The 15,165-nt window shown below is 48.3% G+C and overlaps 2 protein-coding genes across 2 annotated transcripts; both read left to right on the top strand.

Annotated features, from left to right (window-relative positions):
• Positions 1–52: 52 nt before the first annotated feature.
• LOC308429429 (large ribosomal subunit protein eL31-like) lies at positions 53–427 on the top strand (the record flags this gene model as incomplete). Its single annotated transcript, XM_080928262.1, has 1 exon — positions 53–427. The coding sequence occupies one exon, from the start codon at positions 53–55 to the stop codon at positions 425–427; it is 375 nt and encodes a 124-aa protein (XP_080784388.1).
• A 6,872-nt stretch (positions 428–7,299) lies between these two features.
• LOC308428575 (splicing factor C9orf78 homolog) lies at positions 7,300–14,815 on the top strand. Its single transcript, XM_080927081.1, has 9 exons — positions 7,300–7,432; positions 7,746–7,805; positions 9,277–9,328; positions 9,989–10,059; positions 10,963–11,040; positions 12,534–12,731; positions 13,696–13,832; positions 13,918–14,016; positions 14,365–14,815. Exons 1-9 carry the CDS (start codon positions 7,350–7,352, stop codon positions 14,454–14,456), a joined length of 870 nt encoding a protein of 289 aa, XP_080783207.1. The 5' UTR covers positions 7,300–7,349; the 3' UTR covers positions 14,457–14,815.
• Positions 14,816–15,165: the final 350 nt, after the last annotated feature.

Below are 15,165 nucleotides of genomic sequence, written 5' to 3'. Positions count from 1 at the left end.
TACAAATTCCACTTTAAAATTGCTCATATGGCTTTTTTTTTTCTTTTTCTGCATGGCTCCCTCAAAGAAGGGTGGTGAGAAGAAGGGCCGTTCTGCCATCAGCGAGGTGATGACCGGAGAATCCACCATCAGCATTCACAAGCGCATCCTTGGAGTGGGCTTCAAGAAGCATGCTCCTCGGTCACTCAAAGGAATTAGGAAATTTGCCGTGAAGGAAATGGGAGCTCCAGATGTGCGCACTGACACCAGGCTCAATAAAGCCGTCTGGGCCAAGGGAATAAGGAATGTTCCATATCGCATCCAAGTATGTTTGTCCAGAAAACGTAATGAGGATGAGGATTCACCAAACAAGCCCTACACATTGGTAACTTATGTGTTTGTTACCACGTTCAAAAATCTACAGATGGTCAATGTGGATGAGAACTAACCTGCCGAGTGTCAAATAAAGGTGCAGAACTGCCAAAAAAAAAAAAAAAAAAAAAAAGCTCATATGAAAACACCCCCATTCCTCCTAGAGGAAGTCATGCATAACGGGCTGTCATTCCTCATGGACAGTGACACCCTGCTGCCAGGACAGGTACAGAACTGGCAGATGGCCCCTTTAGACAAGAACACCTGTCTCCTCCACTCGTGTAGTGAGTCCCTCGGATCACCTTTTAAGCCTTTCCAAAACCCTGAGCTGCTTGGAGCACCAAGTCTTCAGCCACCAGGGGCTACAACACTACAAGCTGATTGGAGTTGCCACTTCCCTGCTTCCTAGGGTGGGCCACAGTCTCCTAGATGTGGGCAGTTCAAAGAGGGAGGGGCGGTTAGAAGGTAACTTTGAAAATGTCCACACAAAGACAACAGGGTTCAAAGTTCTAAATTCCAAACCTAATTTGAAGACAGGTTTTGTTCCACATTCCAGAGGCCAAGTGCCTACTGGCACCGACCCAGGGCTATTTTGGGCAGGGCTGGGGTTTAGAGTCCCTGTCATGGTGCCACCATTCCAGAGAGATGAGGTGTGGGGAGCCTGGTTATAATTCTAGTGATCAGAACAGAATGACAATGATAGGCTTTCCCCCCCCATACAACATCTCACTATGTTGCCAAGGCTGGGCTAGAATTCACTGTACAGTCCAGGCTGGTTTCAAACTCACCTTCTGCCCCAGGCCCCATGAGAGAAAAAGAGCCCAGTGGTTAAGAAGCCTCAGAACATTCTATAGGAAGACACAGGAGAGGTTCCATTGAGCTTGTCCATGGCCAAGCACCTGGCTGTTTGGATGGCAGTCAGCTTCATCAATGGTTGGTATATATAGGTGAACACAGAGCCTGACTCTAAATTATCTGGCAAACTCTCCAACTGGGCAGAAATAAGTAGCTTGACCTTTCCTGGTCACATCAGGTTGCTTGGTTCATGGACCCTGCAAAGCAACCCCACTGTAGCAGCTGCTGGCACCTGTTGTACATTACTGTAGCATTTGGTTCTGGGGTATGGGCATGCCACCACAGCTGCACACAAGGGAGGTTAGATGAGAGAGAGAGTAACCCCACAAGTGATGGCACACACCTATCACCTCAGCAGTCTGGTTACTGAGGCAGGAGGATTTTGAGTTCCAGGTTTGTCTGGGCTACAGGGAAAAGCATTTAAAAACAAAAACCGGGCTAGAGAGACGGCTCAGTGGTTAGAGCACTGACTGCTCTTCCAGAAGTCCTGAGTTCAATTCCCAGCAACCACATGGTGGCTCACAACCATCTATAATGAAATCTGATGCCCTCTTCTGGTGTGTCTGAAGACAGCAATGATATACTCATAAATAAAATAAATAAATCTTTAAAAAAAAAAAAAAAAAACCCAACCAAGAGTTATGACTCAGCTGGCACAGGGTCCATGTGCTTGCCTGGCATGCTTGAAGCCCTGGGTTTGAGTCCCAACACTGTATAAAACTGGGCATAGTGGTACATGCCTTTAATCCCAGCATTTGGGAAGTAGAGGCCAGTAGATTCTTTTCGAATTCAATGCCAGCCTGGTCTACATTGCAAGTTCCAGGCCAGCCATATTGCATAGTAAGATCCTGCCTCAAAAATAGATAGACACACAGACAGAGGCTAAACCTATGGCTTAGCCATTAAAAACACTTGCTGCTTTTCCAGAGGCCCTGAGTTCCGTTCCCAACACTCATAACAGTGGCTCTCAGAAACCTATCACTCCAGCTCCAGAGAAATGTCACACCTATGTTTCTAAGAGTGTGTACACACACAGATGTATACAAACATGCATGCGTGTACACACACACACACAGGCATTCGAACACACACATACTTGCACATATGGGTTTGTACACATACACAAATAAAAAAAAAAAAGCCAGGTGTAGAGGCATATGTCTTTAATCCTTGAGGGCTGGGAAGAGGGCAGAGGCAGGTAATACTCTGAGTTTGAGACTAGTTTGGTCTACAAAAATAAATTCTAGTTAGGCAGGATACACAGTGAAGTCCTTTTCCAAACCAAAAATAGAACCTAATAAAAATAAATCTTAAAAAAACAAACAAACAAACAAAAAACAGCTTGGTGGCACAAGCCTTGAATCCCAGTACTCGGGGGCAGAGGCAGGTGAAATTCTGAGTTACAGGCCAATCTGGTGCATAAGAATTCCAGGACAGCTAGGGTTATAAAGAAATCCTGTCTAAAAAACAAACAAACAAAACCCAGAGAAGTTGGGCATGGTGACACAAGCTTTTAATCCCCAAACAAAAACAAAAACCACAAACAGAGAAGAGGAGAGGAAAGGGAGGGAGGAGGGAGAGGGTAGCCCTCTTCTCTTAAAGAAAGGTGGTCAAAACATCACCAAACAATTAGCAAGCTAGCATATGAAGTACGAATTTAGATCGTAGTGTTTTTAAGAATTTACCTGTCGTGGGGGTAAGGGTGCACATGTGTGCTCGTGTGTGTGGAAGCCAGAGGCCAACCTTGGACATCACATCTATTGAGCTGTTTGCCTTGTTTCTTGGGATAGTTTCTCTCACATAACCTAAAGCTCCATTGATTAAGCTGGCTGGTCAGGAAATCTCCCCTTCTCCAGCACCAGGATTATAGGCATATACCACATACCCATATTTGCATAGGAGTCCTGATGACTGAGTCCTCACCTGGGCAAGCACTGTCCTGACTGAGCACCTCCCCAGCCCTGGTAACAGCTGAACTGTTCCGCAGGACCCCTCCTAAGCACTAGCACCCTAGAAGGTATGGGCATTTGGAGGTAAGGACTTGGGAAAGATAAATAAAAAATTAGGTCTCTGCAGTGAGTCAAGTGGGACGTAAACCTCCGAGACTCAAGCACAAAGAGACAATGGAGACGTCACTCAGCAAGGCCATGTAAGCACAAGATGAGGGCCCATCTGAAACCACCTGCACCTCAGGCTCTGAGCTCCAGAACTGGAAAGCCTTACTTCCGGTTGTTTCAGCAGGCCCACCTGTTGCACCATGTCACAGCAGCCTTGGAGAATGGTCATTACAAAGGTTTTGCAGGAGAAAACCCATGCCCTGGCGTGTACGATGACATCCTCTCTCTGGCAATTTGATTGCTTGAGATACTTGGGCATAAAGGGGCCAGAATGTCCGTGCTTACTTTTCCATGAGTCAGCAGCAGTGACATTAGGAAATGCAGATATGGAAAATGAAGAAAGAAGGCCAATAATCAGCAAAGGCAGGAGAATGAGGGCTCATCTCTATTAAAGTATAGGATGCTTCAAGAGAAGCATGGCCCACTCTCAGGGAACCACTAGACCACACCCCCATGTCTAGAGCAGCAGAGTAAGGAGCCCACCTCTCCAGCCCTGTGAGACCTGAGTTAAGATGCAGTACCTGCAAGGACAGCTGGAACCCCACCCTTAGGTCTGGCCTGGGGTGGGGCCTTGGAGGGGTAGCTACGACCACTTGAAGGCCTGGCAGCCCCAGGTGCCCATTACTCATCAATTTCCCTAGAGCTTCTGGTAATATTTCTCCACCTCTCAGGGACTTGCTGGTCCCTTGGGATCTGAATGTGGCCCTGCAGAGCCTCCACCCACATAAGTTCACCAGCTGCCACTCAGATCCTGGCACTAGCCAACCATAACCCCTTCCCAGAACGCCATGCCCCTTGCTGACACGTCCATCTTCCTTCTCTTACTCTTCCTCCCAAATTCCAGGCTCAGTCCACTTCCCAGTCTTACTTTCCTTTGACTCTTAAGCCGTGTGGCATCCCTACCCACTTCTGACACCTCTAGATCTTCCTGTCCACCAGGGACCCGACCTTAAGAATGACTTCGAAGGACCCTCAAAACTGCCCTTGGAGGCCAGATGCAACCTATTCATCACCAAAGGTGGGGAAAGGGACTGAATCACATAGCCAGTACCACAGCCACGACCAAACGCAGAGGACCTGCCCTGCAGCCAGTGCTCTAAATGAACTGTGGCTCAAAAATCCCAAATGGGCCAGACAGTAGGACACAGGGCCAATCTTTACCTCCTAGCTCCAGCAGGGCCCTGTTTCTGTTTTTTAAGGAAAAAAAATCATGCTAGCCTGGAAAGAGCCCAGCCCAGACCTCTGATCTGAACTCTAAGCTGTGTGGAGCAGTGCTCTGTTGTTGAGGATGCCCCAGAAGAGGCTTGGAAGATAAAGCTTCCCCTTGGAGCTAGGAGGTAGCCCTGGCTGGCCTGGTATATGTAGAACAAGATAGCCTCAAACTCAGAGATCTGCCTGTCTGCCTTTGCCCAGACTCACAAGTACTGGGATTAATGGCATGCACCACATCTGTTTGTTTGCTTGTTTGTTTTTTAAATAACTTTTGGGTGTTGAAACAGTGAAATGTAGCCCAGGCTGATCTAAAATTCTCTATGCAGCTAAGTATGAACCTGAACTTCTGTCCCTCCCAAGGGCTGGGATTCTAGTATGTCCTGTTTATGCAATGCTGAAGATTGATCCCAGGGTGCACCACATGGGCTAGGCCAGAACTCTACTACATCTCCAGTCCTTTCTTTCTCCTTTTTTCTTATTTATTTGGTTTTTGGAGACAGGGTCTCTCTGGGTACACCTTAGATGTCCTGGAACTCACAGAAATCTACCTGCCTCTGCCTCCTGAGTGCTGGAATTAAAGGCACATGCCACCTTGCCCAGCTTAGACAAGCCTTTTTGAATGTTTACAATGGCGTGGCCATCCCAGAAGTGACTGCTCCTTAAATACCCATCCCGCCTCCCAAAACATGCTAAAATCTGAGGAAACCCCTCACTTCCCTGGAGGCACCTTCCAGAGCACTCTCACTTCCAAGAACACTGCTCAGAGTGGCTGCAGCCTCTCCACCCAGCACTTAGGTCAAATTTCCAGCCACTACACTCCAGGCAATACTTGTGTCAGATGAGAATCAACTCCATCTGCTACAGCCCAGGGCGTTAGTATCACCTCACATTCTGGCTTCGAGGATGGGAGAGGGACAATGTGTTTGTATCAGATGTTCCTCTCTGTGTCTTCAAATGAGGACTGTCTCAAAATGCTCTTCACTTTCTGACTCCTTCCTTGGAGATAACAGAGTGGCCCAGTACCCCAGGGGTTAAGGGGTAAGGCATGGCTAGGCAGGGAAATTAAGAACCACTTCCGGAGCCTGTGAGAATTGTACACCCAAGTCCCGGGTTCACACAGCAGTTCCCAAGGAGCCTCTTTTTCAGCCAACAGAGACAGTGGTGTCAAGTAACTGCCATCTACATCTGAAGATGGCTGAACCAATCTCTAGTGGGGTCAAGACTTTGATACTTAATGCCTCTTTAATCAAAGCCAAAAGGCTGTTTCAAGACATTCTGAGTTTTCTCTTTGTCCCAGTTTAAGAGGAATATGACAACTTCAGGGGGGGAAAATAGTTCTGGGAAAAAGCCAAGGCATGGCAGACATACCCTCCCTGCTTTAGAATAGTCTTCTAGAAAAAGTATCCATCAGCCCTTCCCCCAGCCCATAAGCTGGAACACCAGCTGCAGCAGCAGCAGCAGCAGCAAAAACCCACAGAGGCCCGCTGTCCCTGATGCAAACCCTGCAGCTTCGAAAACTGTCCCTAGCCCAGCTTCACCTCCCAGCTGTGTAACTTGAAGCATGGGTTACTTCTCTTACACCTCGGTAGCCTCGTTTTTGGAAGAGAGATCCAACTGCATCTACTTCATAGGTTTAGATAGGAGGCTTCTAGAAGAGACTGCTTACCCAAGTGCCTGCCAGAGTTAAGTGTAAGAAGCGCTTTGCTCCAGAGGACTAGTAATTACGGAGTCCCTAAAAGTCCCATGTGAGCCATTACGCATGCACTTATCCATCTTATAAGTGTTTATAGACTAACTACCCTCACAACATCTCAGGGGTGTAAGGTGCGTATGGCAGAGCGACAATCCTCCAGGCCAAAGGAGTCATCCCAAACTGTCGAAGGGCAGTCCTCGGCCTCTGAACGTCAGTGGTACCCTTCCTAGGGACGAATGGCTGTAGGCCAACCTGGCATGAACAGTCGCCACCGGGACTGATATCCCAGCAAGGAGGTCAGCTTTTGTAAGTGAGGAATAAATGTGCACATCTGAGCCCCGGAGCCCAAGTGGCCTCGAGGTAGCCTTCCAAGCGACGTGCGGCCTGCTCAAAAGCTAGGGCCATGGTGGTTCGGGGCGGGCACAGGAGTCGGTGATGGAAGGGTAGACGGCGGAGACCTCTCACCAGGTCCCGGCTGCCCTGCAAAGCCAGGCCTCCCCTGTTCCCAGCGGCGGCACGAAGATCCCTACTCTAGCGGCCCAATCCCCGGCACCAGGCAGCAGCCGTCAGGAACTCACCTGCCGTCGCAACCGCGCCGCCTGTCAGTCAAGCGCGCCCACCGCGGCGCCGCGCAGTCTTGTAGCTCTGCCTGCTGCTGCTGCGCCCCGCCTCCTCACTGTCAGCCGTCCAATCGGGGGAGCCTATACCAGGGACCGGGGCGGTTTCACAGGTCGCGGCCTACTAGAGGGCGGTACCAAGCACGCCGGAGGCGTGGCCGTGCGAGTGGTGAGTGCCCAAGCATGCCGGGAGTAGGGGGAGTGGCCGTGCTGCTGGGGCGTCGCCGTGTGGTTCCCAGGCTGTCCGGCTGGCGGAGAGCGTGGTCACTCGCTGGGGCGTGGCCGAGGGTGGGGCCACGCGGCGGTACTAGCTCTTGCTTTTTAGAGTTTGGAGCGGGTGGCTGCCCTGCAAGGCGGAGCCGTACAGGTTTAGGGTGTGGCTTGGCAAGCCGGAGGCGCGTCTGATTACAGCAGGCGCTCTGACGACACTTCTGCGCGCCGGAAGAGAAATAGGTTCCCTGTACTACGGTTCTGGTAACCAAGCGCCGAGGGTCTGGTTCCGCTATGCGGATCACCGGGAAGACATTCCGCCGGCGCCGGGCTGACTCGGAGTCGGAGGAGGATGAACAAGAATCAGAGGAGGTTCGGTACGTGTTGGGTAGGGTCTTCAGAGGCCAGGAAAAGGGAGACAGACTTGATACTGGGTATCGGCCGGCAACGGCGCTGACACCATTTACTGGGAACCAGGGTTGCTGCCTTTCAGAGGTTCCTAGGGATAAGGCCACATTTCCCAGGCTGCGCGGCTGAGAGAGGTGTCCCGAGTCGCATGGGTCTGACTGCCAATGACCACCGTGTCAGGGATTCGACAGGACTTAATTGTCCTTGGAACAGAGTTTGGCTTTGAGATCGCAGAGGCTCTCTCAACCTGTGAGTCACTTTTTATTACTTATTTTTCCTCAGGTTAAAACTGGAAGAAACCCGAGAGGTGCAGAACTTGAGGAAGAGGCCAAATGGGGTGAGGTGGGTACCACGGGGGTGGAGGCGGCATCATTAATGACAAAATTTCCCGGCTAGGGTCACAGTCACAAATCTCTCCTTAGACATAGTACCTTCTCTTGACTGATCATAGAGGGAACTAAGGTTCTTTACAGATTTTTAATTGTCACATGCCCTGAGCCTGGTGGTCTCTGGGTCTGGTCTAGGTCACTAACTCGGATTTTTAATTGCGCTGATGAATTGTGATTCAGAACATGTTGAAAGATAAGAGTTTGGAAAACTTAGATTCAAAAGTATAATAAATAAACAGTAGCCTGGTTTGGTGTTTGGTAGCCTTCGATCCTACCACAGGGAGTTTGGGGGCAACCTAGGCTGCATAGCAATACCCTATGTTTAAAAAAGAAAAAGAAAAAATTCTTAGGTAAAGAGACAGCATTTTCAATCTTTCCATTTATTTTTCACCTGTTTCTTTTTTAGTTTTGGGGCTTGTAATCAATTTTATGTCTACTTTTATCCCATGCTTTTAAAGAATTAAATAATTATGATATTGTGAGCCTCTGGCCATAGTGTGTGTTTTCCAGAAAATCTTTTTAGATGGCTGCATCATGTGCATCTTGGGGGGTATGCACTATAACTTTTTACCAGATGGTCTGGGTTGGTGTGGTGCCTCACACCTATACTTCCAGACTTGAGAAGCTGAAACAGTGGGATTAACATGAGTTTGATGCCAGCCGGGCTCAGCATCAACAGAGCCCATCCTAGCAGCATAGCCTCGTAGTCCCAGCTCCTGGGAAGGCGAAAGTAGAAAGATCACAAGTTTAAGGCCTGCCCGAGCTACTATAAGACCCTTGTGTCATAAAGTAAACAAAAGGTGTTGGGGATAGCTCAGTGTTAGTGTGCTTGCTCAGTGCCTGTCAGGCCTTGACTTCAGTTTCTCAGGGTCATTTTGGTCAATTTTGCAGCGAGAGCTGCAGTGTGTGTTCTCTAGCATTTGTCTTCTATTGCAGTTCCCTTGACTGACAGAACCTTACATTGTGACTTCCAGAATATCAGATGACGTTGCAGAAGCATGCACCAGCTGTTTCATTCCTCTCACCCCACCCCCATTTACAGCTTGGGGAGCTCTGAGTTTTTCTTTGGCTTTTGTAACGGCACCCTACTACTTTCTCTTGTATTTTTTGTTGCGAGCCTAGCCTTTAACTTCTGAGCCATCTCTCCAGCCCACCCTACTACTTTCTCAGTCAGACCCATCCATCACACAGGACCGCCTGCCCAGGGGGAGGAGCACTGTACACAGTGGCCCTCCCAAGTCAGTCACTGGAAAGAAGCAGCTCCACGTGCTTGCCTATGGGACAGCATGATGGAGGCGTTGTCTCAGTTGATGTTTTTTCTAACCAGACCATTACAGCTTATGTCAGATCGACAAAAACTAGCCAGCACAGATTCCTTGTCTTTGTGTCGTTTCTCTTCCTATGGTTTGGTTTCTTTTGCTCAGCGCTGCTGCCCTGCTGGTGGGAGAGAAGGTTCAAGAGGAGACGACTCTGGTGGTGAGTGCTGGCTCCTCTCTGTGGCTGCTCTTCTTAAGGTATAACCATGGTACCAGGGAGATAGCTCAGAGGGCTTATTGTGTAAGCACAAGCATCCATATTTGGATCCCCTGGCATCCTATGAAAACCTAAGCATGGTGGCACATGCCTATAATCTGAGCTCTGGGGAGGCCGAGACAGACTAATGTAGCTGAATATATTAGCTAAGAGACCTTTCATAGTATAAGTCAAAGGGTTGGGGAAATGGCTACATTTCTTGCTAAGTCAGGCTCCTAGCACCCATATGAAAGCCATATATGATGACTTACATCTGTATCTCTACCAGGGGGTCTGGTGGAGTCAGATGGATCTCTAGAGCGGGCTGGCCAGCTAGTCCACCCAAATCAGCTCTCTGTCTCTGAAATTTAAGGTGGAAAGTGATTGAAGCAGATGCCTGAGTTTGGCCTCTAGCCTCCACAACCACACAAAATACACATACAATTGCATATATATATATACAGTAGTAAAAAAAAAAAAGAACACGGTCAAAGATTGATGAGAACACACAATGTTAACCTCTGTCCTGCGCGTGTGTGCACGTGCACCAACATACTTGCAGACAATCAGTGACTGGGCCGATATTGTTCTAGATGCGTCCTCTAAGGTGTGTGCTTTTTGCAGGATGATCCTTTTCAAATGGCGACAGGTGGGATGGTGGACATGAAGAAACTGAAAGAGCGGGGCAAAGACAAGTAAGTGGAGGAAGTGGGTACAGACGCTGTCGCCTGGACCTAAATGCACAGGGACCCGAAGAGACACCCTTCACAGAGCTTACCATGAGCATGCCAAGAGAGAAGAGTTCTTTCATAAAAGGGCCTTCCTTATTTCAAACATGGGGAGAACATAGTTAGAAAACAATGCACTGAAAACCTAGCACTCTGGAGATGGAAACAGAAGGATTAGGAGTTCAGGGTCAGCCTGGGCTACAGTAGACCCTCTCTGAATAAAGTAAACAATGAGAACATTTGTAAGTGTATTTAAGGAACTAGGGCACAGTGAGGAAAGCAGAGGGCTTGAGATGAGATCCCTGACCTTCACATAAAGCCAAGTGTGGCAGCCTGTGTCTGTAACCCCAGCATCTGATGACAGCCAATCCTGAGGACTTGGTGGCCTAGACATATAGCCAAAATAATGCATTCTGGGTTACTAAGAGCCCATCTCAAGAGACAAAGGGGAAAGCTAAAAAGAAGGGCACTCTGACACAACCTTTGCACCCACAGAAACTTAACTGTTATAAAAGTTTGCAAAAGCATGCATTTAGGGTGCAGAGATGGCTCAGTGGTTAAGAGCACTGATTGCTTTTCCAGAGGTCCTGAGTTCAAGTCCCAGCAGCTCTACATGTGGCTCACTACTATCTGGTACCCTCTTCTAGTGTGTCTAAAGAGGGTGACAGTGTACTTAACATACATACAATAAATAACTCTTAAAAAAAATAAAAGGCATACACTCATCTCCCAAAGTATCAGCTGATGTTGCCTTCTTGCTTACATGTGTCTAGCAGTTTTTCTCTTTACATACCATTCCGTGTCATATGTTTTCGTGTGTGTTCTGTTGTAATTTGGCATCACCGAGTGTGACCTGCTCCCTACTCTCAGGGTCAGTGAAGAAGAGGATCTGCACCTGGGGACATCGTTTTCTGCAGAGACCAACCGGAGGGATGAGGATGCAGACATGTAGGTACCAGTGAGTCCATTGTCTGTAAGTACTGTAGCTGAGCCCTAGCCAGCTATTCAAACATGTCTGGTCACAGATGGCCTTTCTCGTGTTTTCTTGGCTGTGTCCTCCCCACTTCTCAGGCATGGGATCTGTGAAAGGTTTCAAAGGTGGTTCTCTGCTTGCATTTATATTTCCTGCCCTCTCTCCTTACTTACATCCTCAGCCCTTGCCTTTTTTGATTAGTGATATTTCCTCAAAACACAAGGATTATCATGGACTTGCCAGTCTTTTTCATCAAGGCCTTTAAAACATGGTGCCAGAGTATCCCTCCCTTGAGCCCTTTCCACTAGTGATTCTTCCTCACTTTTTATCTTGGTAAATCTGAGTCCACTTTCGTGCACACACACATGCACAAGAGAGGGAGAGGGGAAGGGAGCAAGAAACATAATGCCATTTTCAGTATTCAAAGAACTTTGGATATGGTCACCCCAGGAGGTCATTGTCATAATCTCCAGTGCACATTGGTGTTTTGAGCTGAAATTTTCAGATCTCAATGCCTGTAATTTCCACACCAAGAAGATCGAGTTAGGAGGACCTCACAATTGAGACTAACTAGGTTAGACAATTGTGAAACTGTCTCAACAACTTCCAGCTATTTTTATTCTTAGTTTTTTCATGAACTGATAATGTTTTCATTGGAGGCAGGTGTTGTTGACACATATTTAATCACAACACTTGATAGAAGCTGGCAGTTCTCTGTGAGCTTGAGGCCAAGCCTGGTCTACATGAAGAGTTCAAGGCTAGTCAAGGCTTCATGATGAGAATCCATCTCAAAATTTCCCCACAGTTGTAAAGTGGCTAGCTGTTTTAGAACAGTGACCAGTTCTCTTAACTCCCTGCTTTCCCTCCTCCTAGTTTCCAGCCCAGCTCCTTCAAATGGCTCTCCCAACTGTTAGGATTCTGTAAACTCCACCCCCCACACCAGCCGTTCTTCCCTCAGTTCTCAGTCTGCTTAAGCAGTCCCCTTTCTGGTTTTCCCAACTCAGCTCAGCTTCTCCTGTCTCAACTGTCTCCTCAGAGTATCTTCTCTACCAGCTGCCTTCTCTTCTCATTTGCCAACCCATCCCTAGCCTCAGCTAGCCTTTTTATATCCTGTTCTAAGAGGCAACCAACACTTAGGGTCAAGCAGTTCTAACAGTCAAGAATTCTTAAAGAGACGGTTGACCAGCAACTGATTCTTTAAAGGACAAGGCACACAAGATAACTCACGCTACACACATTGATTAGTGAAATGGGTCAGAGGGTAAAGATGCCTTCTGCCAGCTTTATGACTGTGTTCAACCTCCAGGACTCACATAGAAGAGGGATAGAACCAACTCCTCTGACTTCACATGTGTTGTGGTACACATGTTCTCACATACACATCGATAACATAAAATTAAATGTAAAGTTCTTTATTAAAATTGTTATGGCCATTCTGGCCCCCTGAGCCTGTAGTCCTCCCTCTCAGGATGAAGTACATTGAGACGGAGCTGAAGAAGAGGAAGGGGATTGTGGAGCAAGAGGAACAGAAGGCCAAGCCCAAGAATGCTGAGGACTGCCTCTATGAGTTGCCAGAGAATATCAGAGTCTCCTCTGCCAAGAAGACTGAAGAGATGCTGTCCAACCAGATGCTGAGTGGCATCCCTGAGGTGGACCTGGGCATTGAGTAAGTCTCCCAACACTGGCTGTGCCCCTGCTGACACTTTTCCAGTTAGCAGTTACACAGACAAGCCACAGAGCACTTGCCCCCTGGGTTATGGGAGATGGCTCAGTAAAGTACTTGGAATGCAGCACAGGGACTTCAGTTTGATCCCCAACATCCATGCCAGAATTCCACACTGTAGAATGCTGTGCTCTGGGACTGGCTCATTGTTCAGCCAGCCTAGCCTACTTAGTGAGTTCCAGGTCAGTTAGAGACCCTGCCTGACAGAAAGAAAGTGTGTGGCTCCTGAGGAACTATACTGAGGATGTCCTCTAGCCTGCACATGCACACAGAAGCACACACGTGCTAACAGTGGTTATGGAAATCCTTCTTGGTATCCTTGGAAACCTGCAGATTCGCTCTCAGACAAGTTGTCTCCAGAGCTTTCTTGTCACCCCTGGTCCCTGTGGCTGAAGAGACTTAAGGGCCCCTAGCCTGTGGAGGTAAAAGTGTCTCCTTAGTCTTCACAGTCTCTCCTTTCTGATGAGACTGCCTGTTCCTCTGTGTAAGAGGCTGGCCCACCCTCCTCTCTGGGGCCTATTTCACAAACAGGGAAACAGACCATCTATAAAGGGATCTGATGATCTGATGCCCTCTTCTGGCATGTAGGTGTAATGCAGCAGAGCGCTCATACAATTAATTAAAAAACAACAACAAAAAGGCTGGCTGTGGTGGTGCATGCCTTAAATCCCTGCACTAGAGAGGAGGAGGTGGGAAGATCTCTGAGTAGAGGCCAACCTGGTCTACAGAGCAAGTTCCAGGACAGCCAAGCTACACATAGGAACTCTGTCTGGGAAAACCAGAAGGAAAGGCATGAAGCAGGCTGGAGTACACTGTAGAATGCTGTGCTCTGGGACTGGCCAGCTCACCAGTCAGTTCCAAAGGTGTGATGGCCTTGTATGAGGTGTGGCTTTCTCTCTTCACATAGCGCTAAAATAAAAAACATCATTTCCACGGAGGATGCCAAGGCCCGGCTGCTGGCAGAGCAGCAGAACAAGAAGAAGGACAGTGAGACGTCTTTTGTGCCCACCAACATGGCTGTGAACTATGTGCAGCACAACCGCTGTGAGTGCCCTCTCTGCCCCGCCCCACGAGTCCCCAAGAGCCCGACCTCCTGCCTCACAGAGCCCCTCATTCTTCCTCTGTTCAGTTTATCACGAGGAGCTCAATGCACCCATCCGAAGAAACAAAGAAGAACCCAAAGCCCGGCCCTTACGAGTGGGTGACACAGAGAAGCCAGAGCCCGAACGTGAGTACCACTGTGGACGGCATTCAGGTGGCCTTTGAAGGCAGAGTAACACTCTGGCCCTGGGGACCAAGGTATATGACCTAGACCCCTGCTAAGAACCTTCCCTTTCCAACTGTGGTTCCTCCTTGATAAAATGACAAGTGTAGAGGCAGCTGGTTGGTTGCTCTGAGGCCCCCAAGCTGGAAGCTAGTAGAGACTGAGTTTTGGTTTAAAACAAACAAACAACCCTCTGAGCTCTCTGTGGTCTCCATGCTGGGGCTGCTGTTAGGTGTGACTCCAACCAAGTTCTCACCTTGAGCAGTAGTATCTGCTGGATCCACCATGACAGGCAACCTCTGTTCTCCTCAGGGTCCCCTCCCAACCGCAAGCGTCCTGCTAATGAGAAGGCCACAGATGACTACCACTATGAGAAGTTCAAGAAGATGAACAGGCGCTACTGAGGCATTGGTAGGGGCTGGATAATGATGCAGGTACCCTCGCGTGTGTGCGAGCACACACACACACACACACACACACACACACACGTTCTCTTGCATAGAATTAGCTCTTGGAATTCCCCATCAGACAGTGCTTCTGCTCAGCTGCTGGATTTCTGTTCTGGTTTTGGCTGGAGAATGTGGCTCCCTATGTACCCTAAGCCATGAACTCTCCTCCTCCCTACTGGATTTTAGCCCTGCCCAGCCCGCTGGCTGACATTTTCAAGCACTAACTTTGTACCTTTGGAAAGAAAACAATGTATCTGTGTCTATATTGTTTCCTACATGGGGCAAACTATCCTGAGAATGTTATTAAATCATTTGTAAATATGTTGCCTTTCTCCTAATGTTTGTCCAGGCTCTGGAAGAACTATCTGTGTTTACTGTGGGTGGATATTGTTAATATGGGGTGGGGAGAGTGTTCAGCTTCATTATTTTATGTATATGGATGTTTTCCCTTCATGTATGTCTATATCATGTATACATACACTGCCCATAGAGGCCAAAGAGGGTGTTAGCTATTTTGGAACTGAAATTATAGATAGTTGTGAGACGCCGTTTGTGTGCCAGGACCTCTGGGAGAGTAGCTGCCTGTGCTCCTGATGGCTGAGCCATCAAGCCTGTTTGCATTGTATTTTGTGGTTGTATACACAGCCGTGGCTTACTTGAAATG

The sequence above is a fragment of the Micromys minutus genome, assembly GCF_963924665.1.
Source record: "Micromys minutus genome assembly, chromosome: 13".
NCBI classification, from domain to species: domain Eukaryota; kingdom Metazoa; phylum Chordata; class Mammalia; order Rodentia; family Muridae; genus Micromys; species Micromys minutus.
Note: the sequence above shows the minus strand (reverse complement) of the source record. Positions and strands in the feature narration are given on the sequence as shown.